Source organism: Battus philenor, unplaced genomic scaffold (genome assembly GCF_028537555.1).
Source record: "Battus philenor isolate CCGP_79_NKW_IND1 unplaced genomic scaffold, ilBatPhil1.0.hap1 SCAF_7, whole genome shotgun sequence".
NCBI lineage: Eukaryota > Metazoa > Arthropoda > Insecta > Lepidoptera > Papilionidae > Battus > Battus philenor.
Window position 1 is genome coordinate 12,137,694 of NW_027181737.1, and position 24,357 is coordinate 12,162,050.

At 32.8% G+C, this 24,357-nt stretch overlaps 2 protein-coding genes across 2 annotated transcripts; one reads left to right on the forward strand and one right to left on the reverse strand.

Moving 5' to 3' along the window:
- The first annotated feature begins 1,002 nt into the window (after positions 1 to 1,002).
- On the forward strand, positions 1,003 to 16,722 carry LOC137930906 (aminoacylase-1-like). The gene is made up of 9 exons (XM_068774260.1): positions 1,003 to 1,169; positions 7,458 to 7,627; positions 10,408 to 10,579; positions 11,003 to 11,152; positions 12,535 to 12,605; positions 13,369 to 13,479; positions 14,484 to 14,579; positions 15,013 to 15,143; positions 15,835 to 16,722. Exons 1-9 carry the CDS (start codon positions 1,082 to 1,084, stop codon positions 16,037 to 16,039), a joined length of 1,194 nt encoding a protein of 397 aa, XP_068630361.1. The 5' UTR covers positions 1,003 to 1,081; the 3' UTR covers positions 16,040 to 16,722.
- Positions 16,723 to 16,813: 91 nt separating this feature from the next.
- LOC137931209 (facilitated trehalose transporter Tret1-like) lies at positions 16,814 to 24,357 on the reverse strand. Its single transcript, XM_068774619.1, has 7 exons — positions 24,156 to 24,357; positions 22,965 to 23,123; positions 21,752 to 21,891; positions 20,843 to 21,071; positions 18,336 to 18,499; positions 17,114 to 17,252; positions 16,814 to 17,007 (listed from the first exon to the last, which is right to left on the reverse strand). Exons 1-7 carry the CDS (start codon positions 24,355 to 24,357, stop codon positions 16,814 to 16,816), a joined length of 1,227 nt encoding a protein of 408 aa, XP_068630720.1.

Here is a 24,357-nt window from a genome sequence, read left to right on the forward strand (position 1 = left end):
GAAAATACATTTTAATTACAACTTTAATCATAATGTTTCCTAATAAAATATATTGGAATAAGGCCCCAGCCAAAGTTTAAGTATTATTAATTAATTCAAAAGAATTTTAAAGATCTCGATTCATGTAAAGCAGAATGACAATGCAGTGATAGAGGACTTCGACTCGCGATCGCAGGTTATGGGTTGGATTTCCGGGATACGATCTTGTATTGAATTGCCGCAGCTTATAAACAAGTTTTCAAAGGGCGGGCAGTAGCGTTCTTTGCCTACCGCACTGCGATCCCCAACCTGCCTGCCAAACGTTTTAATTATGGTATGGTATATCCCCCTAGATATCTTTTGGGGAAGACCTATGCTTTGCATTGGTCGTTTATGGGCTGAAGCGAGGTAGAGAAAAATTTTTTTTGTTGCAGTTTGCTGTTCAAAATAAAACTTTTGTTTCCATCCTAAATATTTATAAAATTTATATAGTATTTTGATAATATGACAATAAATATTATTTCATATAATTAATTATGACAATATTAGAGTTATTTCATACATTTCATGCAGAATTTATTAACTAAATAGGCCTATTTGTCTACAGCAAAATATTTCTTTATGCGTTTAATACAATTTTCTTTTCTGTACGGATATAGTTCTCAAGCAGTATATTGTTAATATTATAATAAAACTTATTTCATATAATTATGTGTATATTTAAGCTAGTTCTTACTGATTATTATTAAAATATTTAAGACAACTTGAATAAATTTCATGGTGCGATGAATAGTTAATGGTCACGGTGTTTTTCTGGTGTATAATTATTATATATAATATTAAAATTTAAAAAATAAATAAAAACGTTGCATATAAATATGATTAAAAACGTTGTTTATTTTAAAATTTGTACTCTATAGCGCAAGGAATAAAGACGAGAACTGCATAAAGTTGGAGAATAATAAATGATAAATAAATACGTAAGCATGGTAGAGATAGCGTTTGATCAACGCAGTTGTTACTAATTTGGTCTCAGATTCTATACTAGACAGACGGCTGTTCTGTAGTTATCTGTCAATTGTGTTATTTAGATTTGCGGACTATGGGATCTCAGTGGGACAGCGATGAAGAGGTGCAAAGGTTTAGAGAATATCTAAAAATACCCAGCGTGCACCCTAACGTCGACTACAGTAAGTGATAATATTATAAAGTATATTGCAATATCAAATAAATAAGATAAATCATATTAGCAGGACAGTGTAAGTATGAATATTGACTGAACTTTCTTGGTCATTAAAAAAAATATTAATGAAAAGCACAAAAGTACTAAGGCTATTGTCTTAATTGTAACAATGTTTGGTTTTTTTTTTATAATAGATACCACAATTACAATTTAAAATTACCGCCTCTCACTATCAAAACTTGTATCGATCTGGATGTAGTATATTTTATAAAGTTTTAAATGCAACATTGTGTTTATTCTTTAACCGATGCAGTATTGAAATCCCTTATGTTTGTTACTGGATTTCCTTGTTTAATATGATTTTACAAGTTATCTCTTACACGTTCTATTTTCTATCTGCTCTAATATAAAACTATTATGTATCATGTAGCTGCCAGTGTTCAACTGTAGTTTAAACTTAAAACTGTTTATTGAATTCGTACAATACTATAAGGGTTTAATGATTAAATATTCAAAATTTGAAATAGTAATAATAAAAAGGAAGTGTTAAATACCTTCTCGTATTCGTCGTACATAATTTTGTTTTTAATCCGCAAAGGTTAAAGTAAACAAAAAAGTATGCATAAATTTGGAATAAAATTTTATTTGTCCGTACTATTTGTATGTGGCTGGTATTGTTGACATTTATAAGGATGCATTTTAAAAAAAGAAACAAATAATAAAATTTTGTATCGAGCTTCTTTGTTTCCGCTCTATCAAAATGAGTGAATTTAATGAAGAAATTCGGTACGTTTCAAAATTTCACGTTAAAAGAGAAAAAGAGCAACGCTAGCGGCAAATAATTTGCGATATTTATGTACATAATGCAATGTAGAAGAAAAAGAGTAGCAGAGAATAAGTTTAATTTTAATGTCAAAAATGCACCTCGCCACCTTGCCCAAAATTAACGCCATTGAAAAAATGGGTCACCGACGGTATATATATGACGAGATTAAAATAAGAAATTAGGAAAAATACCCAGAATCATTCGAAAAACGCGTGATCTTTCATTATGTTAACGAAACTCTTCGAAATTCCACTAAAGCTATTAATCGCATTTTTTTTTGTATCAGAAATCCCAAAATTTTTACAGCGACCTCAAGTTAATGTCTACAAAACTGTAAAAAGTCATCGAACAAAATGCACCTACTGTATATACTCTGGTTAAATGTTAGTAAACATTAACAAATATGGTTCGTATCTATACATATATGAAACAAAGACGGGTTTGTTACAACACTTATAACTCGAGATCTGCTGAACCAATTTTCATGGTTATTGATTCTAACTCGATAAAACTCGATATGTGTAATGAATACTTAATCATTTCAATAAATGCAAACATATCAAACATTTATTTTCCAATCCTGTCAAATACTGTAACAACTATACATGTTTGCGTTCAGAAATTTATTTTTGTGTAAAATGTCTCGAAAGTTCAGGTACTGTTATATTTGTTTGTTTTAGACATTAATTTATGTAAATTATTTATGAATTTAATTTTTTATTTCCGAAAATAATACCTAAGATTTATTATACAGGTTAGCAAAAGTGTAAATGTCTTTTTAAAGGTTGTCTATGATTTTTCTTGATAAGCTATTGTCTATGTCTCGAAAGTTCAGGCCCTGTCATTTATTTGGTTGTTTTATATTGTTTTGTGCGAGTGCATATTCAGTATTACTATTAATAACAATGCCGTGTCCTAGAAGATTTAATCTTTCCCAGCGGAGCCGTACTGCAATTAGGCGTCGGAATATCGCGAGTCAATTATCTGATGAAGAACGAGAAATTGCACGAGAAGAGCGCCGCGTTAGTATGGGCCAAAGAAAGGCCTTAATTCGTGCTTCTCAAACACAAGAGCAAAGAGAGGCAGCCCGTGAAACGGCTAGGTTAGAAACGAGAAATCGTCGAGCTTATGGTACAGATAAACAGAGGAATAATCTTCGAAGTGCGTTTTTTGCCAGTAATTGTGGGGCATTGAAGTTTGCTGGTGAAACGCCTGGTTTATGTTGCCTTAGTGGTAAAGTGACATTACCATTATTAGTCCATATTCGCCACTTCTTTCCAAAACATTCAAGGCACATTGTAATGTTAAGTATTGCAATTCGGTCAAATCAATTAAATACATTTGCAAATATGTCACGAAAGGGAGTGACATGGTAGTTTTTGGTATCTAAACATTCAATACCAACGATGAAATCACGCGCTATCAAGTTGGTAGATATGTAAACTGCAATGAAGCATTTTAGCGTATATTCTCATTCACGAACGTCATCCCACTGTTGTACATTTGGAGGTGCATCTAGAGAACGGTCAGAGAGTATAGCGTCGAATGCTGCTCAACGTGCCGAAACACCTCCAGCGACAACACTGACCAGTTTCTTTGCGATTTGTCAAAACGATCCGTTCGCACGAACGTTTCCTTACTCGGAAATGCCACGTTATTACACTTGGAACGCTACATCGAAGAAATTTCAACGTCGGAAGCAAGGCGATGCAGTTTGTGGTCATCCAGATATGCGTTCTACTGATGCTCTTGGTCGTATTTAGACAGTTCATCCGAAGAATGATGAATGTTTCTATTTGCGGTTGTTGCTGGTACATGTTCGAGGGCCAACATCATTTGAATGACTACGAACTGTTAATGGTATAGTATGCCCCACATTTCGTGATTCGTCTTGCCTTTGCCATGACGATCAACAAATCACAAGGCCAATCCTTGACTATTTGTGGCCTCAATCTAGAAAATGCATGTGTTTCTCATGGTCAATTGTACGTGGCATGCTCACGTGTCGGCAAACCATCCGCTTTATTTATTCTTGCGCTTGACCAAAAAACAAAGAACGTCGTTAACCACAAGGTGCTTGAATAAAATTCGATGAATAAATTAATCCGAATGTATCCCAATCTGCACAACATAGTTTTCAATCTATTTTTTCTGACATGTGTTTGAAGTCTTTAATTATTATAATTTTTATTCTCCTTCTGTATGTATTCATCATCATTCATCATAATTAAATAGTTTTATATTTCTATCTATATTAATATTATTTTGTATCATTGTATTATAATACATTCATCAAAGTCTAAATTAGTTCAGTTAAAAGGTAACACGACATTCATTGACTGTTAGGCGGTACAAAGCTCGTCGGGTCATCTAGTTTTTATATAAAATGAAAAAACAGCGCATATTTTTCCGTAAGATAATGGAATATGTAATTTTATTAAAAAGGTAGGTTGGTACTGGAATTGTCACTTATGGATGAAACTCCTTGACAATAGTTAATCAACATTATTTCAGCCGTAAGATGTCCACAGCTGGACATGGATGTCCAACAAGACCGTTTGGACGCGGGTGAGTGGTTGATCTTCACTTCAGAGCCTTGAGGTTCCAGCAAACATCTGTTGCGCGCTATTAGGCCTGCCCATTGCCATTAACTTGCCAATGTGTATGCTGTTTCAGCTAATTTCCTTCGTCTACGAGGAGATACCTCATATCTGATTCGATCAGTAGTCATCACAAATTGTTACTTGCCCATGTGACGACTCCACAGTACAGACTTTTGATCACTTACTCAGACACTGCTCCCGATTCGCATCCAAAAGACATAACCACGTGACCTTATGTGAAAACCTTTATACACCTCCGTTCAGCTTACCGGACCTTCTCAAGAAAAAATCTACAGCAGAATCTTTTGATGAGTTGGCCCGGCACATTGTCCTAAATCTCAAGGCATTTAACGGTCTGTAGCGCTTGGGCAGCGACCTAAATAAAATAATGTAGCAACTAATATATAATTGTGTATTCCAAATTGTATTGTTAATATGTATAAATTTTAGCTGTATTTACCCGAAAGTGAAAATTGTGTAAAAAAAAAATTGTAAAAAAAAAATTATAAAACGCTGTCGTTCCTCGCAGCTGGGAGAATAAAGATCCGTATCAAATAGCGACAACCCTCTCCCAACTGTCTGCGTTTAGTTAAAGCGAAAGATAAATACTGTAAAAAAAAACACCAGCGATACAAATTAGAATTAATAAAAAAAAGTCATCACAAATTTTGTGCAATATTTAAATATTATTTAGTTGTTTACGAAAATGCTCTATCTCATTTCCTTGTTCTTATACTACTAGATAAGTAAAATAGTTTATCATGCTAATTGTTAATTATCGGTAATGAGATTAAAAATAAATAAATTATTTAATAAGCCACTTTGCAAGCGCATAGCGTGAAGTTTGCATTATTTAATTAATTTTGACTGTCTGAAAAGCAAATATCAAATGGAAATTTAAATTACGAACAGTTATTTGTTTTAGTGTAATGGAATAAATTTGAGTTTAATAAAGTAAACAACACACGCCATGTATCTTTTTTGCCAGTCTCTGTTTTTTGCTAATTTAATTATTATTTAATTGAATAAATATATTTAATTAACCATCTTAATTAGTAATTCTGCCATTTGCCTGTAAAATAATTACGAACTTTTTGGACGAAGTAAGCGTAACGGATATTTTAATATAGATGTTAGATCACTTAAAAGTTCCTTGCAGTCTTATTATTTATCAAAAATCGCAATACTTATTATTCTAAAACTGAATTTTTAATTTTTTTTAACTTATTTAAATATTATTATGTAATTCTTTATGTAATATCTTATCGAGGAAATAGCACAGTACCGGCGTTTTCAATTGTTATCATTTGTTCAAGAACTTCTCTTAAAAGACAACTATTGAAAATACAAATAAATATTTATATTTTGTCATTGTTTTACAAAACGAACAGTATAATATACACAACAAAATAATAAAATTCTCATAACATACTACTAAAAAAGTTTCTAATAATTAAAATTTTATTTATTAATAAAAACAATATAACATTTTTACACATGTTCATTGTATATGACTACTCTCTTATTATTAAATGAAACGACTCATTAAACTAGTCTAAGCAATTTGAAAATAACTTATCAATTTTAAAATCATAAAATGTGTGTCTAACTTATGTTAAATGTAATTAAATATTTTTACTTTAACATTTATACACCTGCATAGTATGATTAAATCTGCGCCATCATGAGTTGACTGAAGGAAAATACCTATAATGCATATATGACCTGCATCACAAAAGTTATAAAAAGAGTAAATTTTTTCATTAATTACAAATAGCGGCCATTCATTGTAACCTTAACACCTGTTAAGTAACTAGTTTATACTACAAGTCATTTTATCTGTAATTAAATTACTGAGATTATTTGTAGCTTGTTTTTAATTTTATTTATAAAAGAATTATTATTTAGCCCTTTCACTATATTTTTTTATTTCCTAACGTCTAGTTAAAGGCCATTATAATTATTACCAGGATTTTGTAAGTCTTCAATAGGCGAACATATTAAAATTTATTTAATTTTATATGAAACTTGAATATCTATGTTACGCTTTCCTGTTGGCATGACAAATTAAATTAATATGACAATTAATCCCAGGTTTCTGGAATTCTACTTATGTATGATCATGGCTTATCACACGTAAATAAAACAAAATATATTTTTTTAGTAAATTTACGTCAAAATTTAGCCAACATACGTATGTCTTGAAATCCTTTGCCATAAATTTATCACAGTTATCCAGTCATTTATTAACACTACACGTTGTGTTACATATCTTAATCTGTGTTTACAAGCATTATTGGCATTTGCAATGTTTTAGGTACTCGAGAAAATCAACTTATCCAATGTCAACAATAACATTGCCTCTTACAGAGCGAAACAAGAGAATATTAAAATCGATATGACAATTGTAAAAAAATACTTCTTTATATTTTTTCATCATCCTTTTTGTTCACATTCTTCGGTCGTACTTTACAATATTTACCACTTTGTTCTCTTTCAAACTTAACAACATCTTACTTTTTCATTCGCAGCTTTACACACGTCATCTCTCTTTCTTCTTTACATTCTTTTATGTTATAGTTGGTTAGAATTTGTTCCTATACTTATTTCTAGTTTAGTTCATATTTGTTTTTTATCACATTTCGTAGCGTTTTGCTCTACCAAACTTATAATGAACTTTTATTTTTATTATATATATACTACTATACTTCTTTGTCTCCCATCAAGGAGGCGATGGTATCACTTCTCACCCTGTTTTCAAGTTGTATTTTGAACTCGAATCTTTACCTAGCAAATACGGGATAGTAATGATACTTATATAATGTGTGTAGTCAATGCCCACCATTATTTAACTTTTTCATTTCAGGTGATTGCGTTAAGTTTTTGAAGAATCAGGCTAAACTTCTGGACTTGCCATGCGCCGTTTATGAGCTGGTGGAGACGAAGCCAATAGTGGTTATAACATGGGAGGGGCTGCAACCCGAATTACCTTCGATTCTTTTAAATTCACACATGGACGTCGTCCCAGTTTACGAAGTATGTGACATTATTGTTTTTTTTTTTTTTAATCAAATTTATTAAACAATATTAATTACGTACGATTACTATTTATTTTTTAGATATTTGTAAGTCGCTTAAATGTTTTAAATATGATTTTAAACAGTACGTAAGAAAATTAGTACGATTCAAAATTTAATTTAATTTACTTTTTATTTAAAAAAGTCTGAGATTACGGAATTCATTTTAACATATAATACACTAATAATAAATATATTGAGAAAAGTAGTTTACTTAGATTTCTTTAACAATTAAATATTTGAAATAAAATAGCAAAATATCTTAAAACTACGTTTAAAAGTGCGTGCATAGTTCAGGTACTATTTTTTTTATATTCATCTTATTGCAAACAATTCCTCCAAAAGATATTGGTAAAATTTTGGAAAACAAAATGAAGAATGTAGCATTCTACATTTTGTTTTTGGGGACCGTCTCAAAAATTAATAATTATTCAATTTTAAACATTAAATATATAAAAACACAAAGATAGGCGTAGCACTTGTACTAAGTACTTTCTAGTTTTCACGTACTTATCTTCAATTGTATCTGAAACAAATAATTTATCGCTCTAATTAAATAAATATTGTAATTTAATTGTGTACTTTATGTATCACAATGTCTAGTTAATTTTATGACTTATTTATTAAATGTTATATTTATGCACGTTGGATTTAGACTCCCTGTTACTTGATAACTGCGTTCTATCTTTCCTTATAAAAAGTCTTTTCAGGGTTGTGTGAAAGAAATCTCTTTGTGCTTTCTACGCGATTGTACTTCTTTTGCCCATTTCATGTGATTGACATTGTTTTCTGTTTCTAGATGTGCTATAAGGAGTAAAATAAACAATCCTTACTTAAATTTAAGAGTCGTCGTCGTTTCAGCCCATAGATGCCCATTACAAGGCACATGCCTCTCTCAAAGATATTGGGGGGATATACTATAATCGCCTCGTTTTGCAGGCAGTTTGCCGAACGCAGTATGGTATTATGTATGCAGAGGATGCTGTTGACCATCCTTGTTTGTGAGCAGTAGAAATCCTATATAGTTAATGCGCAAAGTGTTAATTATTTAAGGTTGTATCCCAGGAATTATACCTTCGTCATACGTTTATGTATTAAAATTAAAAGTAAAACGTATGAAAGGTTCAGTTAAGAATATAAAAAAATATATTGAAAAGTAAATTAAAATTAAATTAACCCTGCTTTTTCTTCTTCTTTGATATATATTATTTACGAATACTTAGATTGTTTCTCATTACGAGTAATTGAATGTCTGTTTGTTTTTGTTAAAATTATTTTAGTTTGATACTTCAGAATAGCACTTTTTTTTTGTATTTATTATATCATTTAACAGTTTATTAAATACGGTACCGTATATGTTATACGTACGTGCATAATTTATCAGCCAACACAGTAAGATGGCTCTCATAACGTCGGTAACGATAGTAAGGTATAAAACTATGGTGAATGTTCTGACATAGCCTGTTCTTGTTAAATATGCAGTAAATTAGTCGTGATTGGGAAAGTATGCCTTCAGCTGGTCACTGTAACACTGATTTTCTAATTAGGAATGATTTGATTGGTTACGATGCTTGGCTAGCCCGGCAATCGCTCATTTACTATTTTATCACCGCGAAAGGACTGTAGTTATGTCATTTGTAGTTTTTAAAATTTGCTGTCAATTAATGTATGGTACACCCTATCCAAAAATCATGAGATTGGAAAATAACGTAATGATAATATTAAATAAAGAATAAGATAAAAAAAACTTTATCAGAATTCCGATAACTAAACGTCAAAAATAATGATTGTTTACTATCTTTTTATGCAGATTTTTTACTGCCAGATGCCAGAAAAAATGTTTATGTAACATATTATCACTTTATATAGAGTGATTGTAAATGGACACTAGTTGATGACAAGAAAAAAATGAGTTACAATGCATTAATAGGGTAACCACTGTAATGTAAATTTCGTTACGAGTATAATTTTTTTTACAAGATATTTCACTTAAACTTAAGTATCGCTAACTCGAAAATAAAGTGTATAATCAAGTTCGGACTTGTACTTTACGATGTTGTTGTGACTAATCGCAACTAAAGTTACTAGTAACATGAGTACAAACTTAATGTTACTTAACGTCTTTTTAATTATTTTGATCATTAAAAGCCGTTTCCATTTTAAAACATATCAATCATAAGTCTGTCTTGAATAATATTAACTTTTTCTCTTTATTATTTATTCATAACGATTTTTTAAGATTATATTAAATATACATTGCAGATGTTGTATTTATCTATGTATAATTAACATTAAAAAAAACTGTGCGCGAATAGTGATTGCCTGTTATTCAAATTTAAATTATTCTAACGTTTCATTTTATTATTTTGTATTTAAAGGTAATATTTAAAACTGTAAAAATAAAATAATAAAATTAACCGCGTCGTCGGAATCAATAATAAGCTGTTTCAACGCCATCCTTTCGTTTACTTTCCTCCTGACGGTATCAATAGGGGGTCCCGTTGACTTGATCACATCGGTGGGTGATCAATCCACGTGATATTGTACCATTTACTTTCCGTACAACCAGTAGTGTGTCAAAGCTATGCGACATGGCCCAAATAAACTTAAACTCGTTGGTTATTATTGTGAGAGTTTAGTCTACATTTGGGGGAGGTTGACTTGTCAGCATGTCTAGTTTTCCATAGTATCAGTAGCAATATCATTTCATGTAACAAGTAATAGTATTTTTACTTTAAGGAACACTGGAAATATCCGCCTTTTGAAGCCCACATCGCACCAGACGGTTGGATATACGGCCGCGGCACGCAGGATATGAAAAATGTGGGAATAACGCACTTGGAAGCTGTCAGAAGACTTAAGCAGGCCGGTGCCAGACTCAAAAGAACTGTTCACGTTTGTTTTGTTCCGGGTAAACGATTTGACTTACGTATTTTCTTTATCAAGACAGATACAACGGGGCAAATAGCCCTAGGATTCTATGGTTCCGCAATATTTTCATTGATTATTTGTGAGAGGCTTTGTATACAGCATGATTGGTAATAAGTGTAAAAGCATTAAAGCGGAGAATAGTCAATTTTAATGAAAATCATTGATCAGCAAAAACTTAAAAGCCTTCTTGCCAATGATCTATATTAATAAGTTATAACTTGAAGTCAAAAAATGAATCGAAACGGCTACAATCTTTAGTTACGATGTACTCATGAAAAATATTTTTTTTTCGAAAATTTGTACAGTACCCGGCAACATTATTTATTATGATTCACAATGTCACGTTTTCTAGATAATTCAGCAAATGTTTGCCAATGTATTTCATGACGGCACATACTTTCAGATGAAGAAATAGGTGGTGTAGATGGAATGAAGAAATTTGTGGAATCTGATGAGTTTCGAAAGCTCAATATCGGCTTTGAATTGGACGAAAGTATGGCTAGTGAGGATCCAAAAACATTTTACGCTTTCAATGCAGAACGGACCGCTAGGCGTAAGTTGGAATTATGATAATATTTTGTTTTTCTTCAACTACCAATAAAACTTTATTTCACAAACTTTCTTGTTTAAATTTCATTTGACATTCGTAAATTATTTTTTTTTCATGTCAAAACTTGTACAATTGTAGCATTTTAAAATCTGGACTCCTGTTCATTTTAATATATATGCTTCATTATCACTTTTTATAAATCGCTGAGTTCATTTAAGATATCAATTCTTATCACAATCGGTACAAGAAACGCAGTGGAGAAACCAGTATATTTTAGAATTAAACATCTTAAAGATATGTCATATTCTTGTTTGTTGTTTTGTGTTGCAATGGTTTAATAAAACTTGTTCAAGTTAGTTATAATAAAATATATTTCTAATAGCCAACGTCATTCTAAATTTAAAATTATTTTTCTAACAATTTCTTTCCTAATATTATATATTAATAGCTCTACACAGAAGTTAACAATTTCTTCTATGAATTTGGTACAGTGTCTCATTTCAATAACACGTTTAATAGTACATGCAGAGGCTGTAAAGGCATCGTAAACTGATTCATGATTACAGTTTAGTTTTCAATTAAAATTACATAATGTGATCTCTTCTGTTTTCAGAAGAACTAAGACAGAAGAGCGTAATTTAATAGAAAGTAGCATGAAACTGAAACTACGAAAGCTTTGAGGCTGACCAAACTTAGTCAAGTTTTTTACTTATCACTTTCACGGTAGCACAGTAGTTTGACAAGGCTGGGCAGGATTAGATATAAAAAAATACTGTAATTATGTGCGCAGACGTGACACCGCACACGAGGTTTTTGAGAACAGACAACTTGACTTATGTCTACCTTCCTCGTCTTGCCTATCTCATACTTCTGGAGGTGACTAGCAATTGTACTATAACTCTAGAGTTTCTACAGCGATTTCTTGTACGAGATCAGCGCTTTAGATTTTTGTGGACTTTTCGAAGTAGTAGTTAAGTAATAAAAACCAACCTAGTCGAGGTTCGGCCCCTCAGGGTGCCAGGGTATGATAGTCTAAGCTTTGGTCCTCTCACGGGGCCTGTGCTTTGTGATTTTAAACGATCTAAGAAGTAGACGGCAAGTCTATCTGGTAATAAACTAGTATATACAGCCCATGCGGACTCCTCCTAAGGAAACCGTTCCTCCTTTGTTATCAAAAACGAGGAACGTGGTTCAGACTTTGCGCCATCTCTGCTTTGCGTTACTATAATTTAAACATTATTTGTTTTTTTGGCGAATTCTATTTATTCATATAAATCAAAAAGAAGTAGCAGGATTACTCAGCAATTTTTACTTGTGTCTCAAAAATCATTATTTTGTTAGGAAACCCAAAAATATATATGTAATTTTTATTGTTTTTTTTTTAGAAATGAAAATAATATGCAAGGGTACACCTGGACACGGTGCTCTTTTGTCATCGACAGGAGCTGGAGATAAGGCAAATTTCTTTTATATACTTACATTATTTTTTATTTATAATATTATATCTCCACGATTTAATGTTTATAAATTTTTTTAATATATAATACACCATTATAACACTGTAAACTTGAATAAGAGAGTGATATTTATTTTGCATCATTCTATATCATTATTATATTGCATAAAATTTATATTCACACACATTACATTGCGTTTCTAAAAGCGACAAAACGAAATTCTGTATTATCGAAGATTAGCCAGATTATATTTAAAGAGTTACTTATTCAAAAGTCTGTTTTATTTGTCATGAATTTTTAAAAACAGGACTAATATACTACGTGCTTATATTACCTATTTGTACATAAATTGTGTTTAACATAAGTATATTTGCTGTGACACATTTATATTACACTGTAATATAGTGTTTTACTGAAACACAACACTCTTCACCAAGACTCATTGCATATACTTCACCTTCTGTACAATGATCGACAAAACTTGTATGCACTGCAAGTAATTATAGTGCTACCGAAACCTCTGCACCGCGCCTTAGGTACGTGCGCGGTGAGACGAGGGTTCATTCGCCACTCTTAGTTAGTCGTTAAGATTCACGGCAACGGCGCTCATATTTTTTTTCCTCCGCCCCCAACTTGCTTGAGATGCGGTACAAAGATTTCGGTAGTAATAAATTACGAACACGTCAGAAAGCGCTGTTTGTAACATATCGTTTCCGAGTTATTCGGAGAGACTATTTGAAGCTATATGGTTTTAAATTACAGATCAGTTTCATTATCAGTAAATTGATGGAATTGAAACAAAGAGAATTACATAAGTACAAAAATGGTGCACCGCTCGGTGAAGTAACGACGATAAATCTCACTAAACTAGAAGTAAGTAATTTACCGTTATTCTTATTGTTCACTGTCAAATCATACGTATTTTACATGTACTCGTATTAAATATAGCATGAAACACCTCTTTGTAGTATTTTATATAATCTATGTTTAAGATAAACGTAGACGGTTTACGATTGTAAGATGCAGGTTCGATCTCGACAAGTCGCATGCTTTGAGTGAATTATGTAAAATTGCCGATACTAACTAATGTTGAAGACAAACATTCTGAGGAAGTCGACATATTGCAATGCGACATTACAATAATATAAAATAGAAATAAATCTAAAAGGTTGTGATATTATCTGAAAGTCTTTTCATTAATATTTCTAAATCAATATTTTTTAAATGAAACTATATAGCATATATGTGGTAATCGGTGTAATGGTTTAAAAGCTTCAAAGGGGTGAAGGCATAGCTTATTTGTAGAACGAAACGCGAGAGCTCCCGGGAGAGCCTCTGCTCGGGCCGCTATGTATTGCTATTTATGGGAAGCTCATCAGTCGCTTCGGCAGACGCTTCATGGAGGTACCATGTCCAAGGGTCCCCACGAAGGTACCTCGGATTACATTGTTAATGGATAATATCCATTTAGCATTCTGACAAAAGCGCTGAACCTCGACTTAGTAGGTTCCTATTCTTCTTCTTTTCGGCCGATGGACGCCCACTAAAAGGCATAGGCGTTCCCGAAAGATGGTCACGATGACCGGTCTTGCGCTGCCTGATTCCAGTAACTTCTCGTAACCTTAACTCTGTGGTCGGTCCACCTAGCAGGGGCCCACCCACGCCGCGGTTACCTGCTCGTGGTTGCCACTCAAGAACCTTTCAGAACCAATGGCCACCGACTGCACAAACGATGTGCCACGCCCACTACTACTTCAGATGAGCAACTCTCCGAGCTATGACGGTGATCTTGGTTCTATTGCGGTTGTTATTGCCTAATAATATCACTTCTACCAATTTAGAACAAACGTTATAATAACGTTGTACTAAAATTACAGGGCGGAGTACAAGTCAACGTGTTACCCGAGGAACTCATCGCGTCTTTTGATATTAGGATATCTCCAAAAGAAGATCACCAAGCACTTGAAGATATGGTAATAATTTACCACATTTAGAAAAAAATATCGCTTCTTCTTTTTACTTATAATTTATTTACTACCAATTCTACAATAAACAGGATAATATTCTAGTTAGCTCATATAATATTTATTATTATACTAAATTCATAGAAAATATACCTACAAGTATAAATTACAAAATAGTACCCAACTGCAGTAGTTTTAACCCACCTGAGAATCCAATTTCGACATAACCTCCAAACTTTTATTCTTTTATGACTTCTGTACGATATTTATATATTTATATATTATTCATTATACTTTTATGTTTCCTTAGAATTGGTAATATTAAACAATGAATTAATATGCGTGACTGTCAAATTTTAAAACCGAAAGTGAAAATAATAAAGACATTAATAACAGTGCTATCGCTACTATAGAATTGTATTAACAATAATACTTGTTAAAGATATTGGGATGGTGCAGAGAAGCCGGAGACAACGTCACATTAGAATACTACATAAGGAATCCTGAAGAAAAAGTAACGGACATACAAAACTCACCGTTCTGGAACGCGTTATACAAAACTGTACTCGACATGTGAGTATTACTTACACTGTTTATAAATTATATTGCGTGTCTTTGAACACATTTAACACTTAATGCCAATGACAGTACATGAACACATTTTTGTGCTATTGAAACCGCTGTACCGCGCCTTAGGAGATTGCGGCGAGGTGGGGGCTGAGGAAAAAAAGAGTACTAAAACCGTCGCCGTGAATGTTGACGGTGATTTAACGGAACGGAGCGGACGGCTCTTCCCTGTCTCGCCGCGGGCGTAATGGTGTGGTACAGCGGTTACGGTAACAATTTAAATATATACCGTGAAAACACATGAATACTATTTATCCTATATTTTCTGGTATTCATTAAAAACATTTAATGAGCGGTTAAATGCACTTTTATTTTATTTTGGACACAGTGTGTTTCACGTGAATAAAATTAGAAATAGCAGTGTGAATAAAATTAAGACATACAGCAGAGTGAATTCGAAATTACGAAAACCTTTTTTAAATTTAAAAAACTCGGAATCTAAAAAAATATGTTAACGTGGCCATGTGACCATGTATATGACATAGAAATCATTCGACCGTGCTTCGATCTAAAAAATCTCTTGGACTAAACTGTAATGCCAAGCATACGTGTATAAGTCTTTCAAAGAAAATATTTTAACTAATTGCATATTTGAAATTGAAATATGCATATGTTTATATTGTTAAAACATTTCCAGGGGCCTGGATATTAAATGCTCCACCTGTGCGGGAACGACAGACGCTCGATACATCCGCCGACAGGGAATCCCCGCCGTTGGCTTCTCACCAATGATCAACACGCCTATTTTAATTCACGGTCACGATGAACGTATTCACGTAAATGAGTTTAAAAGAGGGATTCTTGTTATGGAAAAGGTTGTACACGCAATAGCTAATGTTTAAAAAATATCAAAAACAATGTGTGATGTGTTTAATTATGCAGGTTATAAATAAACGTCAAGTCGTAATGGGTGAAATGAAAATTAACAAAAAATTAAAATAAAGGTAAATATACTACGGTATGAGACATAGAGAGAGAAAGAGAATAAAAAGACGGCGTGAGAAATTTGGTGCACATTACGCACATATATAGACTATTTACAATCGTGTCCGAAACGCCATGACAGCGACTATTTCACTCTTGCAAGCAAATACAAATCCTCTTCCGAATTTACTTCAATCGTGCATTAATAATCTGCGATACCCATATTTTTTGTCTAAAAATTATTATGTACGTAGTGGCCAGTAACATTGAGCGTACGTGAACGCTACCAATTCAAAAAAGTTTTAATGCACTGTAATATTATTTTTATTTTTTACGATTACAAAACTTCTTTTTAAATAATTGCATAAACGATTGACTAATTACATCGCAATGGCCCGATTGAAAATAGCAATTTTTGTCAAACCTGGAATTAATGCAACTTTAAAAATCTTCCTGCCTTATCACCCTATTTCGGCTGGACGTTTATTTATTCGATCTGTACATTAATTATAATGCAGTATTACGTTAGCGTCATCATAAAAAGGTAATGGGCGTTTTCTCTTCAATAATTGCTTTTCTTATAAAGGTTTGGTAAGAATTTTGTCGGTAAATAAAAAAAATACATTGACATGTACATTCTGTATAGCATTTTATTTAAAAATAACTCCAAATTTTCTCATACTTAAAAAAATTTAGCATTTTTCCGTAGGCTTCAATTTCATCAAAGATCTACTCTCCATGCTAGCTGCTCGACGGGATAACGCTTGCATGGACACGATTCGTCTTTGAGAAGTCAGCGTTGGCCGCCTGTCGTTATAGAACTCCTCAATCTCTTGCAGGGTCAGTTCTTTCGTCTCCGGCAAGAAGAAATAAATATAGACAGTGGCTGAAAAATTATCATGCTTATAATAACATTACGTTAAACAGAAAATAAATCATTTACGTAATAATTAATTACAACATTGTCAAGGTAGTAAAATAATATTACATACCGATGAACGAAACCACACCAAAACATAATATCATGTTGCCAAAGCCCAGTCCAGTCTGTAGTGCTAAAAATACTTTGTTTACAGTAAATATCGAGATATTTACAGTAGCTATTGTTATCCCACCCAGAAGTCCTCGAATCTGTAATGAATAATAATATACTAATACTACTCAAATTTGATAAATAATCTTGGGGCAAACAAGATAATTAAAAATAGGTGGAAAAACTTTACACAATGTACTTTTACTGTAAGTTAATGTGAACTACGAATTATCCGAAAAACGATGGTTTTAGAAATACTTTAAAAAATCCGTGAAAACATTTTTCAAAATTCAGATTACTATATTTTGAAATTAATAATCATTTACTATTTGTTTTTACAATATCTGTAATATCGGATTGGTCAGACACATTCCAACGAAAAATATAAATTAACTAAATAAATATGTGAGTTATACATTCATTCGTTTAATGCGTTTACACCTATAGCCAATCGTCCTGTAAATCCTGGGAAAAATTGGTTAGTTATTAATCCGTTTAATATTATCAGAAAAACTCCAATTCACAGCATAGTAAATACTTTTATTCCATTTTTAATATTCATATAGGCCAACTAGCTTAGTTTCCACTAGACAACTTATCACCTTGATGGCTATCGAACTAGTGATCGAACTCCCGACTCAATAATGAAAACGCTGTTTCAACCCCACTCTCAATCCTTTTACGAAAGTTGTCACAAAAGAGTGATATGGTCAAGTAGTGTTGCCATTTAAGAAAAATAAAATTACCTTTTATAAAATTATTACAATATTTTCTAAATATTTTGAGCAAGTTTTTTTTGAAGAGTTAGCGAAAATATTGTAAGGTAAATATTAAAAACATTTTTTACACATACATTAAGAGTACAGAGAAAACCCTGGGTGGAAAATATTTGATGTCAGTCATTCGTCATCATCATATCAGCCCTGGCATGTACACAGCCTCTCCTATATATTTACAATGGATCGAGGATCTGATCGAAGAGACTTGCATCCAGTGCTATTCGTCGACCCTAACATCGTTAACAGACGACGTTGTTACGTTATGCGTATCGATCCAGCCTCTTCTCCAGAACTCTAGAACCCCAGCTGCCATCTGTTCTGCACGCTACGTTGCCTGCCACTCCGCTAGGCTATGTCAGTCAGTTACGTCACTTTTTAGAATAAATATGTAAAAATGCTTACTTGTAACGGAGAAAGTTCGAATAAAACCAGCACTGGAAGAGGATAGTAACCAAAGCTCGCAAACATTACGAATAACATGAACAAAAATATTGGTACGGCACTTGTTTGATCGTGACTTTTAAGAAATAATCCAAGGGAAAACAAGGCGACAAAAGAACCAAAACCTGTAAAACAGTACTTTGTTAGTAGATATTTCAGAAATGATGATGATATGATGTTTAACGTATGGTACCACCTTATCCAAAAATCAATGGTTTCACATAACGATATGATAATAGAGTAAGAAAAACCATTTTTATTGTGTGATTTGTAATCCCTATATTTAAAAAAAATATTCAAATCCGATTTATACATCAATGCTTATTATATAGAAAATTTTATCCAAAAATCAATGATTTCAGAAATAAATACACAAACAGTGTAATGGTGATATATATGTAGTAATAATACGTTTACAAAATTAGAATAACCACATATTAAAATGAATTATGCCTGTCGCATTAAAAAAAATAGTGTAACATATTTCAGAGTAAATACTTTACTCAAGATGTTTGGAAATAGTAACAGTACAGTACAATATCTTATTACACAGCAAATTTATTTTAGATTATTTTCTGTCTACTCATTCTTTCCGTTTTCATGTCATTTTGCGAAACGCAGTAAGTTAATTCATATATATTCCGGTGTTCCTATTTCAAACGTACTTTAATAATTACATTAGAATACTCACTAGACATTAATGCGAGAGGTCTACGTCCAAATTTCATCATTAAAATCGCCATGCAGAACGATGCGATCAATCGCGTCGCACCTAAAATTGCATTTCCGGACGCCGGATTTACGCTTGATTTCGCTTCCTTAAAACAAATGTCAAATATTCTACAGCAATGTTGGATTAATTTTGACGGTCCTAGTCCCGTAAATCAACGTCATGCCGAAATTCAATGTTAAGGCTAACACCATTGACCAATAACCACGCATCTTTTTTTTAAACTAATTCCATTGCTAGCTAGTGTATATTTTTTTACCTCGCACACTTTCACCTGTCGTAGGTACGGTGGGACTATATCTTCAAAACAAATTTTTAATCGACTTTTATTTTCATCCTTATCTTTTATCTTTCACATTAAATTCCACACATCTCTTTTTATTCATCACATTCTCTTTTATTCCTTTCTATACTTTATTTTCCATTATTACTTCACCATCCTTACTTCTCTTTTACCTACAAAGTTCCACTTTTACATTTTTTGTTTTTTAGTCATTTACTTTTGTTGATTAAATTATAATTTACATTAAAATTTTCTAATTTACATTTTCCTTTTAGCTTTGTCAAATTCTACATCACATACTATCGCAGTTGATTTTCTCATTCTGACTTTGTTTCCATTTAAAAAAGTCAAATTATAAAAGAAAATCAGTTCATTGCAGTATGAATTGTTTAATGTTGTCTCCCGTTTGCGGAAGGGTTACAAAAAGTAAATAAAAATTGACACTTAACAGGGTGCTTAAACTTTAATGACATTTTTCAATTTTATCTTCGTTTTTGAATTATTTTGGGGCTAGTTACCGCCTGTCTCGTCGCCCAGTTACGTCTTGACGTTGATTCATGGGAAATCAAATATATACTGGTTTTTAAATCGTAAAATGTCGAGGTACAGCCACAGACTTTAAAGGTACAGTTTTGTGCAGTGTCATTAAGATCGCATCCTTGAATTAAAGTAACACGTACACGCCTTACAATTCCAATATATGTCATTTACAGGACATAATACTCATAAGCTTTAATTATACTGGACTTCTCGATCTTGCAGTCGTACTCCAATGGTAGAGGGTTATGATTCACGAACATAAGTCGCCAGTTCGACTGTCGTGATTGTCGCGATTTGTGCATTAATTATACACAGCTCACCTATATAATATTTATTAGAACATTAGTTCCCATATTTTTAAACGCGAACATTTTCTTCACACTACAACAGCCCGACCGTTTTCCAACATTATGAAACGACATTCCAAACAACCAATGAGTTTTTAACCAGTTGTAAATGACATGTATATATTTTTTTAAATGACGTAAACCTCAGTGATGTTATTTTTTACATAAAATTCCACATGGTTAGTATATTAAAAAAATACATTTTTCTTCCTAAGCTTTGTAGTTTTGTAGCATATTTTTTATAATTAGAAACTTAATGGCTCATCCTGTATTCGTGGCATGTAATAAACATAGTCTTAGTAATTATTCTAATGAAAAAGTTTTAAAAGTGCAAACTGTTACAAAAACAGACCTGTAATATTTCGATTGTCCACGTCGTAATGACATTAATACCACTGCATTGTGAGAGTATGATATAGACCGCCACAGTCCAGTATGGCTTACAAGAAGCCTTAGTAAAAAGCAACCTCAACTGTTGTCTCAACTTCAGTCTGAAAGAAACATAACTGTTATGTACTACATTAATGCTACGGAGTCAAATGAATCGAATGCAATATTATTAACCTACGAATATGATTATCGTGCTTAAAGTCCAACAGTTGTTCCATTTCACCCGCAATGTTATACGTTTCGGATCTGAATTTTCTCAAAGCACGTTCGGTGTTTTCTTCAGTATCCTTCATGAGAACAAAATAAGGCGTCTCTGGGAAAATGAAACTAAGAAAGAATAAAATAACGCTGTAGATGCCGTTGAAATGTGCCAAGTGATACCATTTCATAAAGGTTCCCAGCGCCGCCTGAAACGAACAATGATTGAAATAAAATAATGCGCTTAAACCACTGACAGCCTATTATTTGAAAATTTTCGTCAAGGAGATAAAAAAACCAGGAAGATGGCGAAGACGGAGCTTAGCCTAAAGCCTCTGGTAAGGTAGCGAAGTTTTTTTTCACACCTTCATACCTCTATCGTTAATAGACAGAGACTTTTTTTATGTAAGGTAATAGTTTTTTCAGTTAGATTTTTTACATTTTTTCTTATTACATTTCTAATTTTCCTACACTAACCGGCTCTTAAGATCTATTTTATTATTTTACTATATATCTTCTCTTGATCTTATAATAATTCCTGAACAGTAAGTAAATATTTACGTCAGCCAACCTCATACATATCCTCCTTCTTGCCTGCTTTCCACTCTATTGAGGAAAGCCATACGGCTTTGATATATACTTTATCGTATATGCTAACTTCATGTGTCTTTATATAGTATGAACTCGGGCAGAAAAGGCTTCACAGGAAGCCCCCAAAGTTCGTTGCTTAAGTTGGATCTCTCGGATCGCTACACATTATAGTTTTAATTAGGCAGACGCACCAAAGAATGATGATGAAGGGTCTCTTACAGGGGCCAGGGCTTGGTTTATTCGTGACACATATGGAATTTGTAAGTAAAACGAGAGTAAAGAGTATTTTAAAATTGACCTGCAAGCTGATTCCAACAGCAACACCTAAATTGGGCAGTGAGCAAATAACGCCTCGCATGTTAGGTAGTGCTATCTCTGTGACGTACGCTCGGGGAGGTCCCATTCCCATACCAGCTCCAATTCCCACTACCACTCTTCCTGCGTGCCAAACACATTATTGTTACATTGATTACATACAGCGTTTTATTGCTTACATTTCTATAAACAAGTGATCTTACAAGTATTATTTAACTTGCAGTGATGGACATGAGATTAGCGATTTAGATATTTACACGGTATTATGTTTGATTCTATTCAAGATATATTATTAATGACAGCTGTCATTGATAATTTAAATCTTATCAAAATTAATACAACAGGTATATGTTATGACTCATACTATCAATAACTAGACGCTTATCGCATGACTGATAAACCACAGCCTCGATTAAGCGTGCTTTGGGCAAAAACAATCCCCTTTGAACAACCGTCTTGTTGACATGCGACTCGCCTTCAAGAAAGCTGCCGCAAAATGACACCAACGCGGTGTCAATTCAATAAACGCCGCCACAACAAACGGAATACCATTCGCCGCAAGACTGTAGGAACCCTCTATAATTTTTATCCCTTAGGATGTACAAATGTACAAGTAATTTTGCCAATACAAGCATTTCATGTAGATCAAAGGTGAGCAACATTTTTAACGAAAGGGTCAATTAAAATTTTGTCAGTCTATAATTATAATAAACATTAGAGTGATAAAATGTAAAATTTTTAAAAAGTAAAGTTTCTTATATTCATAAAAAAAAATTGCGCAGACGCGTCGCTTTTTTATTGCATATCTTAACAAGTCTCTATGTGAGTAACTCTTCACAAACATTTTTTGGATTTTTATGTACTACCATTTTATAATATTAAATTTTATAGAAATATATTTTTGGAGAAAGTCGACAAAATATGTGGTTGTGTGCATGTTTATGTTAGAAGGGCCGCAAGATGCCCACGTGTCGCGTGTTGCTCGTCCCTGATGTAGGTCATAAGGATTACTTCACACAAAGTTGTTTTAGTTTAAATTAAACAGCACAAAAAGCATTTCACGCACATTTTTGAAAACACTACGTACACGAAAGTATGTTTTTACTTTAGAAACGGATAAACAAACATTTTTGTTCATGTATAAGATATTTAAAAAAAAAACGTAGCTGCGACGCTAAGTTATCAGTCATTGTTACCTATAATTAATTGCTTCACCGAATTAGCCGATCCGATAGTTAACCAGCCGATAGACATGGGCACTTGACACAACGTCAACACGAACCGGCGACCGTATCTATCCATCAACGTCCCACCACTTATATTTCCAACGAGTATCGCCAAAGGTAATATACTAACTGAAATCAAATGAAACATTTATTAAGTTTGATTATAAAATGCAATTGTTCACATTCTAATATTCATATAACAAAAATGTCATAATTTTAGTTTAATTTATTACTGGCATTTAAAACTTCACAGGATGAGACTGAGGGCTACATATTTACAATAACTAAACTCGAATACTCCTACAAGAGATCTATCCGTTACATTATTAATTTCACTGTATAGCATAACCGCCAAGATCATATTTGTTAACAATGCCGACCGATGAAGAGCTCCGCTAATTAGGGATCATTCCAGTTTTTTTGTCTTTTCGTCTATTTTTTGACAAAATATGCAACAATAAGTAGTTTCCCACCACTTAAATCCTACGTAAATCCCACGCCTTAGGGTGGGAAAGGCGTTTGGGATGAAATTTTCAACCTGTGTGCCTTTATCGCCTAGAGGCGAAATGAAGTTATCCAGAAATTTTAATTATTTGTTATAAAATAAACATTCAAAATCAACAATAGCAAAGCAAAACAAATAACTCGCAACGCCGCGAACCCGCATCAAGGCTAGACGGGCGTCGCGCTTTCCTTCCCTTACCGCCTTAAGGCAGGTCGGCATTCAAACTGTTAAAGCGGATCGACCATGACGTTACTTGGCTCAGGAATTCCGAAAGAAAACCATGGCTCTAGCAAGACGATTAGTAGATGATATTTTTTTATATTTTAAATTTGTGTTTTTAAATACGACGGTTGTAGCAATGATATATGTCCGACATTACATTCATTCATTTTATAGATATAGACCCTCTCATTATCATATAGTGCCTTTTGACAACCTTGGCATAATCCCTGCACATAAAACCGTGTTATTCCACAAATTACCAAATAAAAATGCCTGCAGCGTAGTTTAAAAATAAACAACTATTCATCAAACAATTGAATGATTGTGAAATATATTTGTCGCCTTACGGACCAATGTTTAAAATCACAAAGATCAGTGCTTTTGGAATGTACTAATTTTAAATATCAACATTTTATTGAAATAAAAATATTTACCTATCCACGTCTCATCGGATACAGTACAATGAATTTTAGAGTCTTCTGCCAATAGCTGTGGTATCAATAGAGCCGTAAAACTATAAGCCAGACCGGTTGTTACTGAAGTTAAATTAACCATTACTCCGTAAAATAACTGTAATAAAGATGTTTTTGTCCAGAACCCTGGGTCGGGATATGTGATTTGTGGATCTTCTTGCAT

Bases quoted from the DNA above. Each gene is read 5' to 3' on its own strand.
- LOC137930906 (XM_068774260.1), top strand. From the start codon at position 1,082: ATGGGATCTCAGTGGGACAGCGATGAAGAGGTGCAAAGGTTTAGAGAA. The intron at 11,153-12,534 runs GTAAGTTGGAAT...TTTTTTTTTTAG, and splicing joins TGCAGAACGGACCGCTAGGC to AAATGAAAATAATATGCAAG. The intron at 15,144-15,834 runs GTGAGTATTACT...AAACATTTCCAG, and splicing joins TACAAAACTGTACTCGACAT to GGGCCTGGATATTAAATGCT.
- LOC137931209 (XM_068774619.1), bottom strand. From the start codon at position 24,357: ATGCAAGAAGATCCACAAATCACATATCCCGACCCAGGGTTCTGGACA. The intron at 18,500-20,842 runs GTAGGTTAATAA...ACTGTTTTACAG, and splicing joins TAAGCACGATAATCATATTC to GTTTTGGTTCTTTTGTCGCC. The intron at 17,008-17,113 runs GTATGTAATATT...ATAATTTTTCAG, and splicing joins TGGTGTGGTTTCGTTCATCG to CCACTGTCTATATTTATTTC.